This window comes from Gigantopelta aegis, chromosome 3 (assembly GCF_016097555.1).
Source record: "Gigantopelta aegis isolate Gae_Host chromosome 3, Gae_host_genome, whole genome shotgun sequence".
In the NCBI taxonomy this organism is placed as follows: Eukaryota; Metazoa; Mollusca; class Gastropoda; order Neomphalida; family Peltospiridae; genus Gigantopelta; species Gigantopelta aegis.
This window is the reverse complement of record NC_054701.1, coordinates 82,938,975-82,955,245: the sequence shown is the minus strand read 5'-3', so window position 1 is coordinate 82,955,245 and position 16,271 is coordinate 82,938,975. Positions and strand designations below refer to the sequence as shown.

General features: G+C 38.8%; 1 protein-coding gene across 1 annotated transcript in view; it reads left to right on the top strand.

Annotated features, from left to right (window-relative positions):
- The window catches only part of LOC121369186 (interferon-related developmental regulator 1-like), a 32,233-nt gene that overhangs the window by 10,996 nt on the left and 4,966 nt on the right, over window positions 1-16,271 (top strand). Inside the window, exons 8-11 of the mRNA XM_041494103.1 lie at window positions 4,704-4,812; window positions 10,532-10,666; window positions 11,408-11,536; window positions 13,582-13,671. Coding sequence (XP_041350037.1) covers window positions 4,704-4,812; window positions 10,532-10,666; window positions 11,408-11,536; window positions 13,582-13,671 — 463 coding nt within the window. The remainder of the gene's footprint in view (window positions 1-4,703; window positions 4,813-10,531; window positions 10,667-11,407; window positions 11,537-13,581; window positions 13,672-16,271) is intronic.

Sequence of the window (16,271 nt, the reverse complement as noted above, 5' to 3'; positions counted from 1 at the left end):
GATATGCTACCGCCGCTGGCCCATCCACCGGTTTCAGCCAAGAAGGGTCCGGTTTCGATGATCGCCATGGAGGTTCCACCGGCAGATGTCGGCATTCGATCGCTGGCTGCCACAGGCCCCCATCGGTTTACACGGCTACCAGTAACCGGCCCGTGCAGATCGTTGTTCCAGCAAGCAGATGGAGCCCTGTAACGAACTGGAAGATTGCGTCATCGGCTCACCGTTCGGTACCGTCGACCCGTGATCGATCGAAGTGGTGCAGCGTCCAGAGTTCCACCGGCTCCTGCTGGTCCGTGTACATCGTACCGTCCACACCAGTCGGCAGCTGATTCGGCGTTCAGGGTTTACACCGGCTCCTGATGGGACCGTCCGTGTTTCCAATTGCAGCCAGTACATTGGATCGAAATGCCTGTGCCAGGTTACTGACCGATTTTCCAGATGATGCGTCGGCACCTTCCGTTATAGAAGATCCGGACGCAGTGACCCACATGGCTGTGACTGATTGTCTCGCTGCAGTGTATATGCTTTCGTCATTGCACAGTCCACTGGCACCATTCTAGAAGGTTTCCGTTTGAGGACTGATCCGATGTCGAGGTTTACTTGAGTAGATTTCGTTTGTGCCGTTCCCCATTCGTCACAACGAACGTATCCCGTCTCCAACCTATCCTTCAACGGTGTGGCGCCGGCCTTGGATGACGCTGTTTCCGGGGGGGACCATACGTCTTCCTAGAATTTACAGATTGGCACGTCCTGTCGATGGCTTCAGTTCAGCGTACATGTTTGTACATGCTGTCCTATTTGATGTTATCCTAGCGACCATAACTCCTCATGTGCAGGATGCCAGAGGATATGCCTTGTTCTAGCCGTCGACTTTGATGTTGGTCTACCTTATATCTTCCGTGACGTCGATGTGCACTACGATTGCACACTATCGTCAACCGACTTGCCTGAAGCGATCCATTCTTGACTTTCAGCACAAGCCGGTAATCTTGGCAGACCTGTGGTCTACATACGGCTGTTTGCCGTGAAGGGGTTCGACGTTACAAGCGTTCCGGGTTGGTGACGAAGACAGTCTACTGGTCCGGTCACTTGTGTTGAGATCCCGTGCACCGATATTCTCTTGTTCGAGGAAGGTTCATCGACATTCGGCAGATCGTTCTCTATATCCGGTGGCGATGCAAGACAGTCGCTACTTCCGCTGGTTCCGGAAGTTATCCAGTTGCCATCACGTGGTACGGAGGTTTTACCGTCACCGTTTTCCTATGGTTCATTGCGGCTTATCAACTCCCTAACGTTCACTGTTGTTACCGCCAGAGTTCGTGACCGATGCTGTCTAGATGGTCTCTGCTGCTGTTTCGCACCGGGTGGTGTGACGGCTGTGGATTTTAGCCGGTTGCTGTTTTGCGTTGCTTCACTTCCAGGTATATCGGGCATATAGCGTAGCGAGTTGCTACGCTGTCTTGGCTCTTGCCTGTATCACGGGGTCGCTGTTTCCGATGTCTTGATTCCTGAATCACTTTATTACTGTTTCATGAAGTTTCATTGCAAGAGTAATTTTGACGTCGGCGCAACATTTGACGCTTAGAGGTCGCAGTATCCAGTTTGTTTCTGAATCCATGCATTCAGTACAATAACGCAGATTTGCTGATCCGGTTACCAGTCGCCTTGCAGTCCAGTCCCTGTTGGTGGCTGTGGTTTCCAGATGAAGCCGATCTACACATCAACCTGTTGGAGATGTTGGCAGTTACAATGTCATCCTTCATTGGCGAGAGATGCTGTCAGGCACCTCTCTCATGGTAGCCACAGACAGTACCACCGCGGCGGCTTATATCAACTGTCAGGGCGGAACCCACTCCAGCAGTCTGCTGCAGTTGACTTATCATCTCTACAAGCTGGTCGACGAGATTCCGTTGCAACTTCGGGCTCGCCATATTCCAGGGGTTTCCAATGTACTAGCCGACACACTGTCTCGGCCGTCGTCTCCACGGCCGACGGAATGGATGCTCCATCCCGAAGCGTTTCAATGGGTGTGCGACAGACTTTGGACACCAAACACTGATCTCTTTGCCACACAATTCAACCAGCAGCTGAGGGTTTACGTGTCTCCGGTGCCAGATCCCGAAGCTCTGGATCTCGATGCCTTGGCCATCAGCTGGGAACAGATGGACGCGTACGCTTTTCCTCCACCAATCCTCCTTCCAAGGGTGCTTCAGAGGTTTCAGCTGTACCATTGTCGCCTGTTGCTCATTGCTCCGACGTGGCCATCCAGGATGTGGTATCCAGATCTAATACGTCTTGCCGATCCACATCCTTTACCGCTGCCAGACTGGGATCATCTGTTGCTTTATCCCACATCAAGACTATACCATCCACGTCCGCAGTGGACTTATCTCCAAGAGTTTGAGGAAGAAAGGTTTTTTCTTCACAGTCTACGGTGGCCATTTTGAAAGCACACAGATCATCTACTACTGCGGCTTACAACGTCAGATGGCTTTGCTTTTGCCGATGGTGTGTCCGGCAAAAACTCAAACCTCAGACGATCCAGATACCTCGTCTTGCTGATTTTTGCTGTATCGGCGGACCACTTTACGATTGAAGGGGTCTACCATCACTGGGTACGTTTCGGCCATCACTACTGTTCGTGATGTCGCTATTGGAACGAAGTTATCGGGTATTCCTGAGATCCATAAGATGATCAAAGGGTTTCGCCTTGATGATCAAGTACACCGGTTTCGGCCACCAAGATGGGACCTGAATCTGGTGTTACGAGCGTTATCGACCGCACCTTATAAACCGATCGAATCCTCTTCCCTGCAAGACTTGACGCGGAAGAAGGTGTTTTTACTCGGTTTTGCCACGGCTGCCCGTGTCTCAGAACTCCATGCTCTTGATGTAGACTGTACGTTTTCACCGAGATCGGCGTGCAGTCAACTTGGGGTTACTCATGAACTTTGTTGCAAAAAATCAGTTACCAGACCAAGTGCCTCGTTCGTATGTTGTGCAGGCCCTCTCCTCTATCGTTGGTCCAGCGGACGTTGAGGACTTGGCGTTGTGCCCTGTCAGAGCACTGCACCAGTACATCGAGAGGACCAGATCTTTTCGACAACATCGCAAAAGACTTTTCCTTTCCTGTAACCAGAGTCGGTTGAGGGATATTACCAAAAACACGGTGGCCACCTGGATCCGGTCTTTTATCCTGACCGCCTATCGGGAGGAGGGTTTACCTGCTCCATCTGCTTCTAATCCGCATGAACTCTGTGCCTTGGCTGCCACGATGTCCCTGCACTGCAACACACCCATTCAGCACATTATCACTGGTTGTTTCTGGGCTATGGACTCCATCTTCGCCAACTATTATCAGAAGACGTTGAGGGGTTCCATCATCTGGGTCCAGTTGTTGCTGCACAGACTCTGTTGAATACAAGCCGTCCTCGTCGCCATTGATGTCTGTCTGATTCTGGGCTGCACACCGAGATGTCCATCGAATCGACAGGTGAGGATTGCTTAGACTTTTGTTCTTTTGCACAGTTCACGTACTGGTGCCGGAACTTTTGTCTCGATAACCTTTACCCTGCACTGCATGTGGTTATTTGTTGTCGTTATTGAACTAACAGTTCTTTGGTGTACTAGACAAAAAACACTCGGGGGTCTTGTTCTGTTCAATGTTCTGACGGATGCACCTCATTAGGTTGTCGCTTGTTATTACAAAAATAACACTTCAGTATGTGAGGGTTACCTAACACCTGCATCCCTGGTGGCTACGACTTTCCACCCTGTCAGAACCAGCATGAGATGTGGCAGCCGCCTCCTGGTCCTTTGTTCTGGGAGGCATACCTGTCACTGCTGACGCTGCCACCATTCTGGTTGTTGTTACTAACATCACCTGCATTTGTCTGTGACGGGCATCCCAAGGAGGAGGGCTTACCAGGTTTGGCCTTATTCTTCCACTAGTCAGCCTCTTTCCGGTTTGGGGAGTTATCACAAGCATCTACGGATCTCGGCACCCACCACCATCTGTTGAATGCTGCCCTTGTTTGAGGGCAGGTAATGTCTAAAGAAATGGAGAAAACTTGGAGTGTTTTCTCTTTTATAGATACATTACCTGTCCTCAAGATTTCATCCCGCCCGGGCCTCCCCGCTTCCTGTTCTCCGTACGATGCGCTCAGGGAAAAAGAAGGAAGTTACAGTCATGTGACCGGAACTAGAGAGCAGTATGCAGTAGAAGAATTTAGGCCATCCCATTGGCTGTTGGGATGTTCGGACCAGACCACTTGCGTGGGAGGGAGGTGCCCTTGTTTGAGGACAGGTAATGTATCTATAAAAGAGAAAACACTCCAAGTTTTCTCCAATGTTCATCTTAATGCATATTTTAAACATTTAAAGTCTATGGGTGCAGCTATAAGTGACACTGAATATGTTTTTGGTAGGAAGGTCTTAGCGTTCCACAGAATTCTTGTGTAAAAGTTGACTATCAGTGTTTTGTACAGTTGACATAAAATGTTATTTTTGGGTGGGTTTTTTTTTGTTGTTGTTTTTTGTTTGTTTTTTGAGGTGTGGGTGGGGGGGAGAGTTTTGTTTTTTGAAGTGCCAATTTAACAAGGTATGTATATTAAAGTGATTTGTTAGTGATGTCTTTTCTTAAGGACACCTATGACAGTTTTTAATTAATTTTATACTTCATAATTTATCATTTGTTTATTTAGCCATGTCGGTAGGATGCCTGATCTGCTTAAAAACCAAGACCTAGAACTGAGGATTTCAGCTGGAGAGGCCATTGCTTTGATGTATGAGCTGGGTCGGGAGGAAGATGAGGTATGTTATTCAGGCCATAGGCTTTAAAATTTCATGACAAACACCTTTTCGGGTTCCTTGTGATCATGGGAACCCATCAGAAACTGATTTTAGGTTCCATTGAATAGTCTTACTCGATATAATAATCATGGAAAACAAAATTTCATTGCTGTGATTTTACCAATACTGTACCGAAAACAATAGTTTCCGTGAAATCCAAAGGCCTGTTATTAAAGTCTTGACATCAGTCTTCCAAAAAAGATCTGGAGGTTGGAATGAGGAGGATGTTTGTTAACTGATCGCATTTAGCTCATTTCTTAAAGACTTGGATCATGAAACTTTGTTAATAGTTGCATCTATGAATGTTTATCTCACTGCATGTTAACCCTTATCCTGCCCTTGACGTGTATACACGTCAAGCGTCATCGCAATGACGTCACTTTGCATTGTTTTCATTTAAAAATCGTTTTCTAAATTAATTGTTGACATTTTTGTCAAAAACAAAGTAAGAAAATGTCAATAAATAGTCTTAGAATGACATATCCAAATATTTGCTAAATTGCTGTTGTACATCTTACGTTTTTTTAAAAACAAAAATGACCCATCAAATGTCGCGTGCTATTGTTTTTTGTTTTTTTGGTAGCGGTTTCTTTTATCTCTACAAAGTTGTCATAATATACTATTATATATGAACTACATTATGACAGTTGCATTAAATTAGAAAAAGTATCACTTTTAATGCCTAAAAAAGGTACAAACACAATCAAATAATTGTAATCCGACGGCATAAACAGTCGTCGAAAAGCGCCATTTCCCTGTTTCTATTTATAAACAACAGGTCATGTGACAGCACATTTCCCACCATACAATTTGACAGCAGTAGTACACATTGCTGGCATGTGCGGCTAACTGTTTCTCATTAATGACATTATAATTAATGGGGGGGGGGGGGAGGTCCATTTTTTATTTCCCAGGTCGACCCATTCCCTGCACACCCCCCCATAAAAATCTGCAAATGTTATAAAGATAAATTAATCATCATGAGGTAAAAAAATACTGTTGGATCTATTGTATTTTGATAAAAAAACCAATTTTTATTTAGTACCAAAATATCTACATCCTTTTGGCGAATAAAAACTTCGACACCACTTGAAAACAATGGTGTCTTGCACCTTCCATGCTCATTGATTCATTGTTTAAATCCTAGTTACAGCCATGAACAGCTATATAGGGTTGCAAATGAATCACTACATATTTTTACATGGATTACAACTAATATTGTGTCAGAGTAAAATGATGGAAATACATGGTGAAAAGGTTTTAGGCCAGCTCATTTGCCCGAAATGCTATACCTGGATAGTATTCAAATAATATATAAAGGCAAATAGATGACCAGTGTATATAACTTGTGAATGTCCCCTAGGTGGGGATGGAGATCACAATAGTTATATAGAAATTGCATATTTTTGACCCATTTCCTTGTGAATTTGGTCATTCTACCCCTCTCCTAAAGGTGGGGCACAAATAGGGGAAATTAAGCCAATTATTTTGTCCAGGAATACCATACAAATATCAATTTTGCGAATTTCGTTAATGTCGTGTCCCTTGCCCCCCCCCCCCCCCCGCGCCCCCCCCCCCCCCCAGGTAGGAGACATATTCATTAAACCATCTATCATATAGACAAATGCATTTAAACTATTATGTTTTCAGAAATACTAGACCATTTCCAACCAAATGTATTTGGTAGTTGCTCTCACCCATGGAAAATCCAAAACCATGAATTTGGTCATTTTAATCCCCCTAGGAAAATGGGTGCTCCGCACTCCATGTGTTTGGTAGTTGTGGTCAGCAATTTACTCAGGTGACCGTTTAGATCTATTTTGTATCATGCATAAATGTTCAACATTGGATACACATTATGTATACGGTACATATTGAATTTTAATTAGGGCTCACATGTTGATGTTTGTTTCTTTGGGTTTAAAACATTTTTTAGATGAATGGATTTTTTTTTTTTTTTTTTTACAATTGTGACCGTGTGAAGCACTATGGCAAGTATCTTGTGTCACAATAAATTATGGAAATGCATAAAATCCTTTTTACTATTTCTATTATTCTAATATCAGTGTCCAGGGTTTCTGCCAGAGGGTATGAAGGGTAAAATTATGTACCCTAAAATCTTGGGAATTAATGGATACGTTTTAATAATTTTTAGAATGATTATAGTAAGATAGCTGCTGCTTAAAGTGTGTACATGAAATACAGTGTCCAATTTAAAAAGATTCCAAACCCCATAACCACCTAGTTGCAGCAGTTATGATGTGGAGTTTTCAAGTACCCTCAAATTATTGATTACTGGTGTCCTTTACTTTTGACCGTATGACCCAAAAGTTGCATGCACACAGCAAATAGTTTCCAGTTTTACATACCTTACCATGGTAACCAATAGTTTGCATTGGTTACCATGGTAACAGTTTCGATCTGGGTACCATGGTAGCATATAGTTTTGAACTGGTTACCATGGTAACAGAATTAATAAGCTTCATATATCTTTCCTACAGGCATAGTACAATTATGTCACTATACATTGGGGGTTTTTCTCAGTCCTTGAAAATTATATTTTTTTAGAAATTTGTTGTTTTGCATTGGTTACCGTGGTAACAGAATTAACATTTTCACCCATCTCTTGTAAACAGCTGGGAGCTTATTATTACATCATTATACAGTGATTTGTATTCAAATAAATTCATTTAAAACATTTCATATGGGAAACGGTTCCTCTTTTTGAAAATGACAGGAAGTGAAAGAGGCATATACCTTTTTTAAAATCTTGTGTCATTTGACAAAGATATATAAAGTAATAGAGATAGTATACATATTTTTAGTGTCTAGGTAATGTTGGACACAATGTCCACAAGTTACAAAAATTCGTTGATGGTAGTATGTGCATTTGACCCTATTACCCGGTATTCAAAAACAAAATTGGCTATCTACTTAATTCTTTTTCTAAATCGAGTAGTATGGTTAATAGATCACACCATAGACTTAAATTAAAACCAAAATATTAGTTTTAAATTAAAGTTTTCATAATTATGAAAGTTGCAGATGTTGCGATGGTAACATAAATAATATAACTGACTATAAAATGTTAGTGTTATGTAGGTGGATATTCTTAGTATATATGTGTATAATTTCATGCTGAAATGTCAACTGATTTTAATAATATTACCAGAAATGTATAATAGTTAATGTTGGAAATTATGTTCATAATTTACAAAAAAAATGCGTTGATAGCCGAATGCGCATTTGACCCTATTTTTCAGAAAAACCGCGGTTGTCGACTTAATTTTTTCTTTACATCAAGCAGTATGGTTAATAAATCACAGCATAGACTTAAATTCAAAAATATATATTAGTTTTTAATTAAAGTTTTCATAATTATTAATGAAAATATGGTATATTGAAATTTGCAGGTGTTGCCATGGTAACATAAATAATATAACTGACTATAAAATGTTAGCGTTACGTAGGTGGATATTCTTAGTATATATGAGTGTAATTTCATGCTGAAATGTCAACTGATTTTAATAATATTACCAGAAATGAATAATAGTTAATGTTGGAAATTATGTTCACAATTTACAAAAATGCGTTGATAGCCGAATGCGCGTCTGACCCTATTTTTCAGAAAAACCGCGGTTGTCGACTTAATTTTTTCTTTACATTAAGCAGTATGGTTAATAAATCACAGCATAGACTTAAATTCAAAAATATATATTAGTTTTTAATTAAAGTTTTCATAATTATTAATGAAAATATGGTATATTGAAATTTGCAGGTGTTGCCATGGTAACATAAATAATATAACTGACTATAAAATGTTAGCGTTACGTAGGTGGATATTCTTAGTATATATGAGTGTAATTTCATGCTGAAATGTCAACTGATTTTAATAATATTACCAGAAATGTATAATAGTTAATGTTGGAAATTATGTTCATAATTTACAAAAATGCGTTGATAGCCGAATGCACATTTGATCCTTTTTTTTTTTTTTTACGTGATTGTCGACTTAATTTTTTTTTTACATCAAGCAGTATGGTTAATAAATCACAGCATAGACTTAAATTAAAAGACAAATATTAGTTTTTAATTAAAGTTTTCATAATTATTAATGAAAATATGGTATTTTGAAATTTGCAGCTGTTGCCATGGTAACATAAACAATATAACTGACTATATAATGTTAGCATTACGTAGGTGGATATTCTTAGTATATATGTGTGTAATTTTATGCTGAAATGTCAACTGATTTTAATAATATTACTAAAAATGTATAATAGATTATAATGGACATTATCTTCATAATTTACAAAAAAGCGTTGATGACAGTATATGCATTGCACCCTATTATTCTGAAAAAAATGGCAGTCTACTTAATTTTTTCTTTAAATCAATCTCTATGCTTAATAAATCACAGCATACACTTAAATTAAAAGAAAAAATAGTAGTGTTTTATTCATGTTTTCTTAATTATTAATGAAAACATTGTATATTGAAATTTGCAGCTGTTGCCATGGTAACATAAATAAAATAACCATCTACAAAATGCTTTCATTACGTAGGTGGATCATTATGGTATATATGGGTGTAATTTCATGTTAAAATGTCCATGGATTTTAATAAAATTACTAGAATGTAGAACAGGTGAAAATTCTTTAAATTTAGCAAAAAGAATGTGGCAGGATAATGGTTAAAACAATTTTTTTTTTTTTTTTTTTTTTTTTTTTTTTTTGTAAAGAATTAATATACATTATTATTGGGTTTTTTTTTTTTACATTCATTAAAATAAACAGCTATGGGTAAAGCTATGAGCGACACTGAATAAGTTTATTCTGATAATCTCATCAACCTTTGGGCAACTAATTTGTTATTACTTGGACTTAAAGCCGCACACCCTAATTCCATCCAGCGAAAATAAATTATAATTTGATTAATCTACAAACCTGTAACACACTTAGATCACGTTTTTATCAAATGGAGTGAAAAAGCAGGTTTTATATCGATAAATACCATGGGAATCCCCATGTCCCAATTGCTTGAAATAATTTTGAAAGTTAGTATTCTGATGTCACCGGTAGATGTCGCTCGAAGCACAACAATGCCTACGTCACGACAAATTTCACAGACTTGGGGTGCGTTCGTTTCACCTCTCCTGGACATGTTCCAACTGTTCTGTCCTGGTTGTATCCCCTCTCCAGATATCGTAAGACTTAGCAAAATTATTGGTTTTAAGGGTTTATAACGTTTTGTATTGAGACACTTACTTGTCTGAACTTTATTGTTACTGAAAATGTTCACGAACTGTGAAGAAAAATCTCACAAATGAACAACAACAAATCGGATGTTGATTGCGCGAACCGTGCACGAGAAAACAAACCGAACCAAAATGATAACGGTCACGTGATATACCAACGTCTGTGACATTGAAATGGAAATATCCCCTCTAAAAATAGATTGGACCTCGCTTGCTTAACGGTTAAAATGTAAGTAAAGTGCAATTTTATTTGTGAAAAATGGGGTTTAATAGCGAAAAACCACTCCGTAATGGTTAACAAATAAACGTAACTAGGGTGTGTCCCTTTAGTGGCTAAATCTTGTTTACTTGAAATTGATGCCATGCATTACTGTACCTTAAATTGCAACGTTATGAGTTCCTAATTCCATTTGGTTTGTGCAGGATTTTGAGGGTAGCAATATGAAGGAGCTGATTGAGCTGCTCAAACAACTGGCTACAGACTCTCACAAGTATCGGGCAAAGAAAGACCGACGACAACAGCGGTCCAGCTTCCGAGATATCCTTCGGTCAATAGAGGTAACTGGGAACACCTTTTATCCTCCGTGCAGTCGAGTTACTTAGATATGTTTTCTCATGGTTAATATTCATTCATTCCTTCAGTGAGTCAGTAGGGTTAACTGTGAACACCTTTTATCCTCTGTTCAATAGAGTTACTGGCATAGGTTTTTTCATTGATTAATATTCATTCATTCAGTCGGCCAGTCGGTCAACAGAGGTAACTGAACACCTTTTATCTGCTGTTCAGAAGAGTTGCTGAGATGTTTTCTCATGGTTAAGATTAATTCATTCCTTAAGTCGGTCAATAGAAGTATGTGTCAAAATATTGTATTCTCCATTCAGTAGTTACTGACATAGGTTTTCTCATGGTTAATATTCAGTCAGTCAGTCAATAGAAGTATGTGTCAAAATATTGTATTCTCCATTCAGTAGTGTTAATGGCATTGGTTTTCTCATGGTTAATATTTATTAAGTCATTGACTAGCCCAGGCAAACAGCTGGTTTCCTCTCTTCATAATAATACTCTGCAGTGCTTATGGTTTGATGATCAGTGTGCATTAAACTGCTGTTCTCAAATCATGTAGGATAGTAATTGCTCTCAATGTCAAATTCCTGGTAATTTGAGTAAACAAATTAATGATATCAACGTTTGATCTGGAAAATAGTTTTTCCTATTATTTTCCACAAGAACAATCAAGCCATTTCTTCATTGATTTGATTTGTGTGACTGCAGCTTATTGTGTGTGATTAATCTTACAGGAGATGGAGTCGCCGGAGATGAACATTAAGTTTGGTATTGAGAATTTGTATATCGACAGCTGGGTCCGTAAAAAGCAATACGATGCATTCTGTATGGTGATTGGATCAGGCATCTATCAGCATCTACAGGTGGCCATTTTGTTTTAGTGTATTATCACGTTTTAAAATTACCTGATATGTTTTTTACACTAGTCCATTAGCTATTAGAAAAGATACTTATTTTGTTAACCATTCCTGCAAAGCAGATTTTAATATCTCTACATAATAAGCTTAAATGTACAATTATCTCATTTAGACTGAACTGTGGAGTCGTTTATTAAACTTGTTCATAATCTCTTAAAAGTTAACTTTATAGTAAAGTAAAGATAAAACCAAACAAATGTTTTTGCCAAGTTGTAGTCCAGAGTTTGACAAATCCGCTAGCCCGACGCCCATGGCTAGTGGTTTTTAAATTCGGGCTAGTGAGAAACGCAAAACCACTAGCCCGCATATATCGGTCTGACACGGGATAATGTCCTGTCTTGGAGCAATTGACATCGCCGTTCCTGGCGACATAAATAGTAGGGCCCTAAATGTATAACCCACTACCGAATACACTGAACCATCTATTATCGTGTGTCACACTGTCGTACCCTCATTTAAATTTAATTATTTTGATAGTGGGTTTAGATATCAACCATGAGTATGCTCAATTATTTTTCCCCGGGGGAAGGGCAAAAGCAAAAACGGAACAGTGACGATGGATCACACTTGACAAAAAAAGAAACATACAACACGACAAAAAACTGAAAGTTACAACATGATTTAAAGTGTTTGTTTTATTTTATTGTTATACTCATAAATGTGTAATGTTACAAAAAATTATATAAAAATCCAGTTATAATTGATCAGGAATTTGGGCTAGTGCTTTATCTTGGTGGGCTAGTGGTTTTCACAAACCCACTAGCCTTGTAGCTAGTGACTTTTCAAAATATTTGTCATAGTCTGTGTAATCAAATGACAAGATGGCATTATCTAGATTTCAGTTTTTCAAAAAGTATTTAAAATCTTGTGTTAAAACTGCTTTTTGACTTAAAGGAAAAACAACCAAGAGTTAAACCAGTGATGTAATTTGTTTGATTTTCCCCATATGGCGGGATTTATCTCAGTCGGTTGAATGTTCGCCTGCGGTGCTTGCATTGTAGGATCGAACCACCTCGGTGGATCCATTCAACTGATTGGGGATTTTCATGTCCCAACAAGTGCACCACAACTGGTCATTGGCCATGATGTGTGCTTTCTTGTCTGTGGGAAAGTGCATATAAAAGATCTGTTGCTGCTAATGGAAAAATGTAGTGGGTTTCCTCTGATGATTAAGTGTCAGAATTACCAAATGTTTCACATCCAGTAGTCGGTGATTAATAAATCAATGTGCTCTAGTGGTGTCATTGAACAAAACAAAAGTTAACTTTTCCCTCATCTGCTGTGTAGTGTACATACTGAAAACTATGTAAAATAATGTCATGTGTAAGACATCCTTCTTTTCGGATAAAGTTTAGAAAGCCAAAGTAGGAATTTCACTTTTTACTCATTATTAAAAAAAACAAGTATGCAGTAAAATAAATGTAAATTTTATAATAAAATTAACCTTACTAAAGTGAATAGTATTACTGATGCAGACTATTTAGCACAATTAAATATTTACCCAGATGATTGGTTGCAGATATTAAACTCAATCTTTAGAGACTTGAATTATAAAAAGAAAGAAATGTTTTATTTAACGATGCTCCCAACACATTTTATTTACGATTATATGGTGTCAGACATATGGTTAAGGACCACACAGATATTGAGAGAGAAAACCTGCTGTCGCCACTGCATGGAATACTCTTTTCAGTTAGCAGCAAGGGATCTTTTATATGCACCATCCCACAGACAGGGTAGTATATACCACGGCCTTTGATATACCAATTGTGGTGCACTGGCTGGAACAAGAAATAGCCCAATGGGCCCACTGACCATGCATGGAGCTAATGCCTTGCCACTGGGTTACATCCAGCCTCATAGACTTGAATTAAGTGCTGCTAGACTCAAAGTATGTGCAATTTTATTATGGTTGTACAAGACACTAGATTCTATTTTCGTTATATTATTTATTATATAAAAACTGACATTAGATGTTTCATTTGTTGCAGGAAAATGTTCTTCTCAGAGAAGTGTTTGGCCTTGGACCTCCTTTGCCAACCGGTGCAAAACCTGCCAACAAGTTGACCAAGTTTGAGAGGGTAAGTCTGTGTTACTTTCAGTGGTACAGAAAGTACCAGCCCACTCGCCAAATGCCAGTGAAAATTCTGTAGACAATTTTAAAAACTGATCTGATCTCTGCAGATAAAATGTTTTTATTCCAGGCTTAGCATTTTAATGCGGGCAGTTGAAAAATTGCCTGCATACAGAAGTACCCTTCAGTTTTAAGATGATCCATTCTGAACTCCAACTAAGGGAATATTGTGCAAATGTAATTTTAACATGCAGAAGAAGATATTACATAAAATAGGAAATATTAAATAAATAGATTTAAAATACAGAAAATTGAGACAACATACTTTTAATGAGGCCTACCCAAAATGAACTGTTAAATTGGTTAAAAACGGCCCACTGGACCATAAACAGCTGATTTAGGCAAGCTGTTGTTAGACTGCCTGCATATTTTAAATAATAAGGCCTGAACGATAGTGACTCCACATGTCACAATTACTGTTTCATTCTGTTCAGATTGTCATAAAAACCTGTATCAGCACTCATACATGTAATTTCAGTCCATATAAATCCTTGGTTGCTGTACTCCCTAACTGAGATTATCCCTAACTGAGATTATCTTTATCTGCTTACTCTTAATTTGGGGGTGGGACGTAGCCCAGTGGTAAAGTGCTCACTTGATGTGTGGTCGGTTTGGGATTCATCCCTGTCGGTGGGCACATTGGACTCAGAGTTCGACAAATCCACTAGCCCGACGCCCGTGGCTAGTGGTTTTTAAGTTCGGGCTAGTGAGAAACGCAAAACCACTAGCCCCTGCGGGCTAGTGGTTTCCCCCCTCATCTCGTCATCGCTCGATCGTGGGGCTTTTTTTTCTTTCTTTCTTTTTCTCTCGGCTGAAATTTCTTTTAATAAATTTGATTGTGACGTTTGTCATCGAATAATATAAACAACGCAATCAGTATATAATAATAATCCACTTGAGCTAGGTCTGCAAACTGCAGTAACATGCTATCTCTACATCGTCACAGTTACAGCATGCATTGTTTACCTTTCCCTTTCAAGTTTCTGGCACAGGAAATAAAGTCTAATGACATGCGTGTTTTGATTGGTTAATCTCGCACATGTTTTAGGCTAAGAACTTGGAAATCACCAATCGCGACGACAGGTTAATCTCAATCAAGTAAACCCCAGCCATGCTTTGAATTTCTGTGTTTGTTTTATTTACCTATTGTTTTCTAATTTAACACTTCGCTAACATGTGGTTATCGGCAATCAGGAAAACAATTTACTTTAATGGTAACCGCATATGCAATGACTCGGCTTGGCCTCTTACGTGTAGCGGTTGGATAATACGTCACAGCTGCCGATACAAGATAATACCTTTTTTGTTCATCAATTAACAATGGATTAGATGTCGCCATTATATTCTTTTGATATCGGTCTGACACGGGATAATGCCTTGTATTTGGCATCACCGTTCCTGGCGACATAAATAGTAGGCCCTAAATATATAACCAACTACCAAATACACTGAACCATCTATTACCGTGTGTCACACTGTCGTACCCTCATTTAAATTTAATTATTTTGATAGTGTGTTTAGATACCAACCAAGAGTTTGATCAATTATTTTTCCCCGGGGGGGAGGGCAAAAACGAAAACGGGACAATGACGATGGATCACACTTGACAAAAGACAAAATGTACGAAACGACAAAAAACTTAAAAGTTACAACATGATTTAAGTGTTTGTTTTATTTTACTGTTATACTCGTAAATGTGTAATGTTACAAAAATTATATAAAAATCCAGTTATAATTGATCAGGAATTTGGGCTAGTGCTTTATCTTGGTGGGCTAGTGGTTTTCACAAACCCACTAGCCCTGTGGCTAGTGACTTTTCAAAATATTTGTCATACTCTGGGACTATTTCTCGTTCCAGCCAGTGCACCATGACTGGTATTTCGAAGGTCGTGGTATGTCCTAATCCTGTCTGTGGGATGGTGCAGATAAAAGATCCCTTGTTGCATTAGGAAAAATGTAGTGGGTTTCCTCTGATGACTGTGCCAGAATTACCAAATGTTTGACATCCAATAGCTGATGACTAATTAATCAATGTACTCCATTGGTGTCGTTAAACAAAACAAACAAACAAAATACTCTTGATTTGGCCAAATAAAATGTATATAAATGCAACTCTAGAATTTTTTCAATATGCTCCATTTGTTATGCTCAGTGTGGATGAAACACTAGAGTGTTGCATTTGACTGCTTGTTATGCTTAGCACTGTTCTGATAACGTTAGTAATATACGGACAATGTTTTCGAAACTACCACAAAAACAGACCAAAAGTCCTTTCACCAAATCTTATTGCTATCCTAGGTCAAAGAAACTTGGTTTATAATTGCACCTATAGATCAGGGTTCTTACGCATCCTGGAAATTCTTGAATGTCCTTGAATTTTGTGATTTTAAAATTCATGCCTGGAATGTCCTGGAAAAAGCATTAAATTTTATTGTGGACTGGAAATTTAGGCTACAAATTTGGTGGTTTATTTTTTTCGCATTTTTACTTTTGTTGTCCTCATAGCCTGTTTAAACTCAGACAACAATTTGTTATTAAAACCTTCAT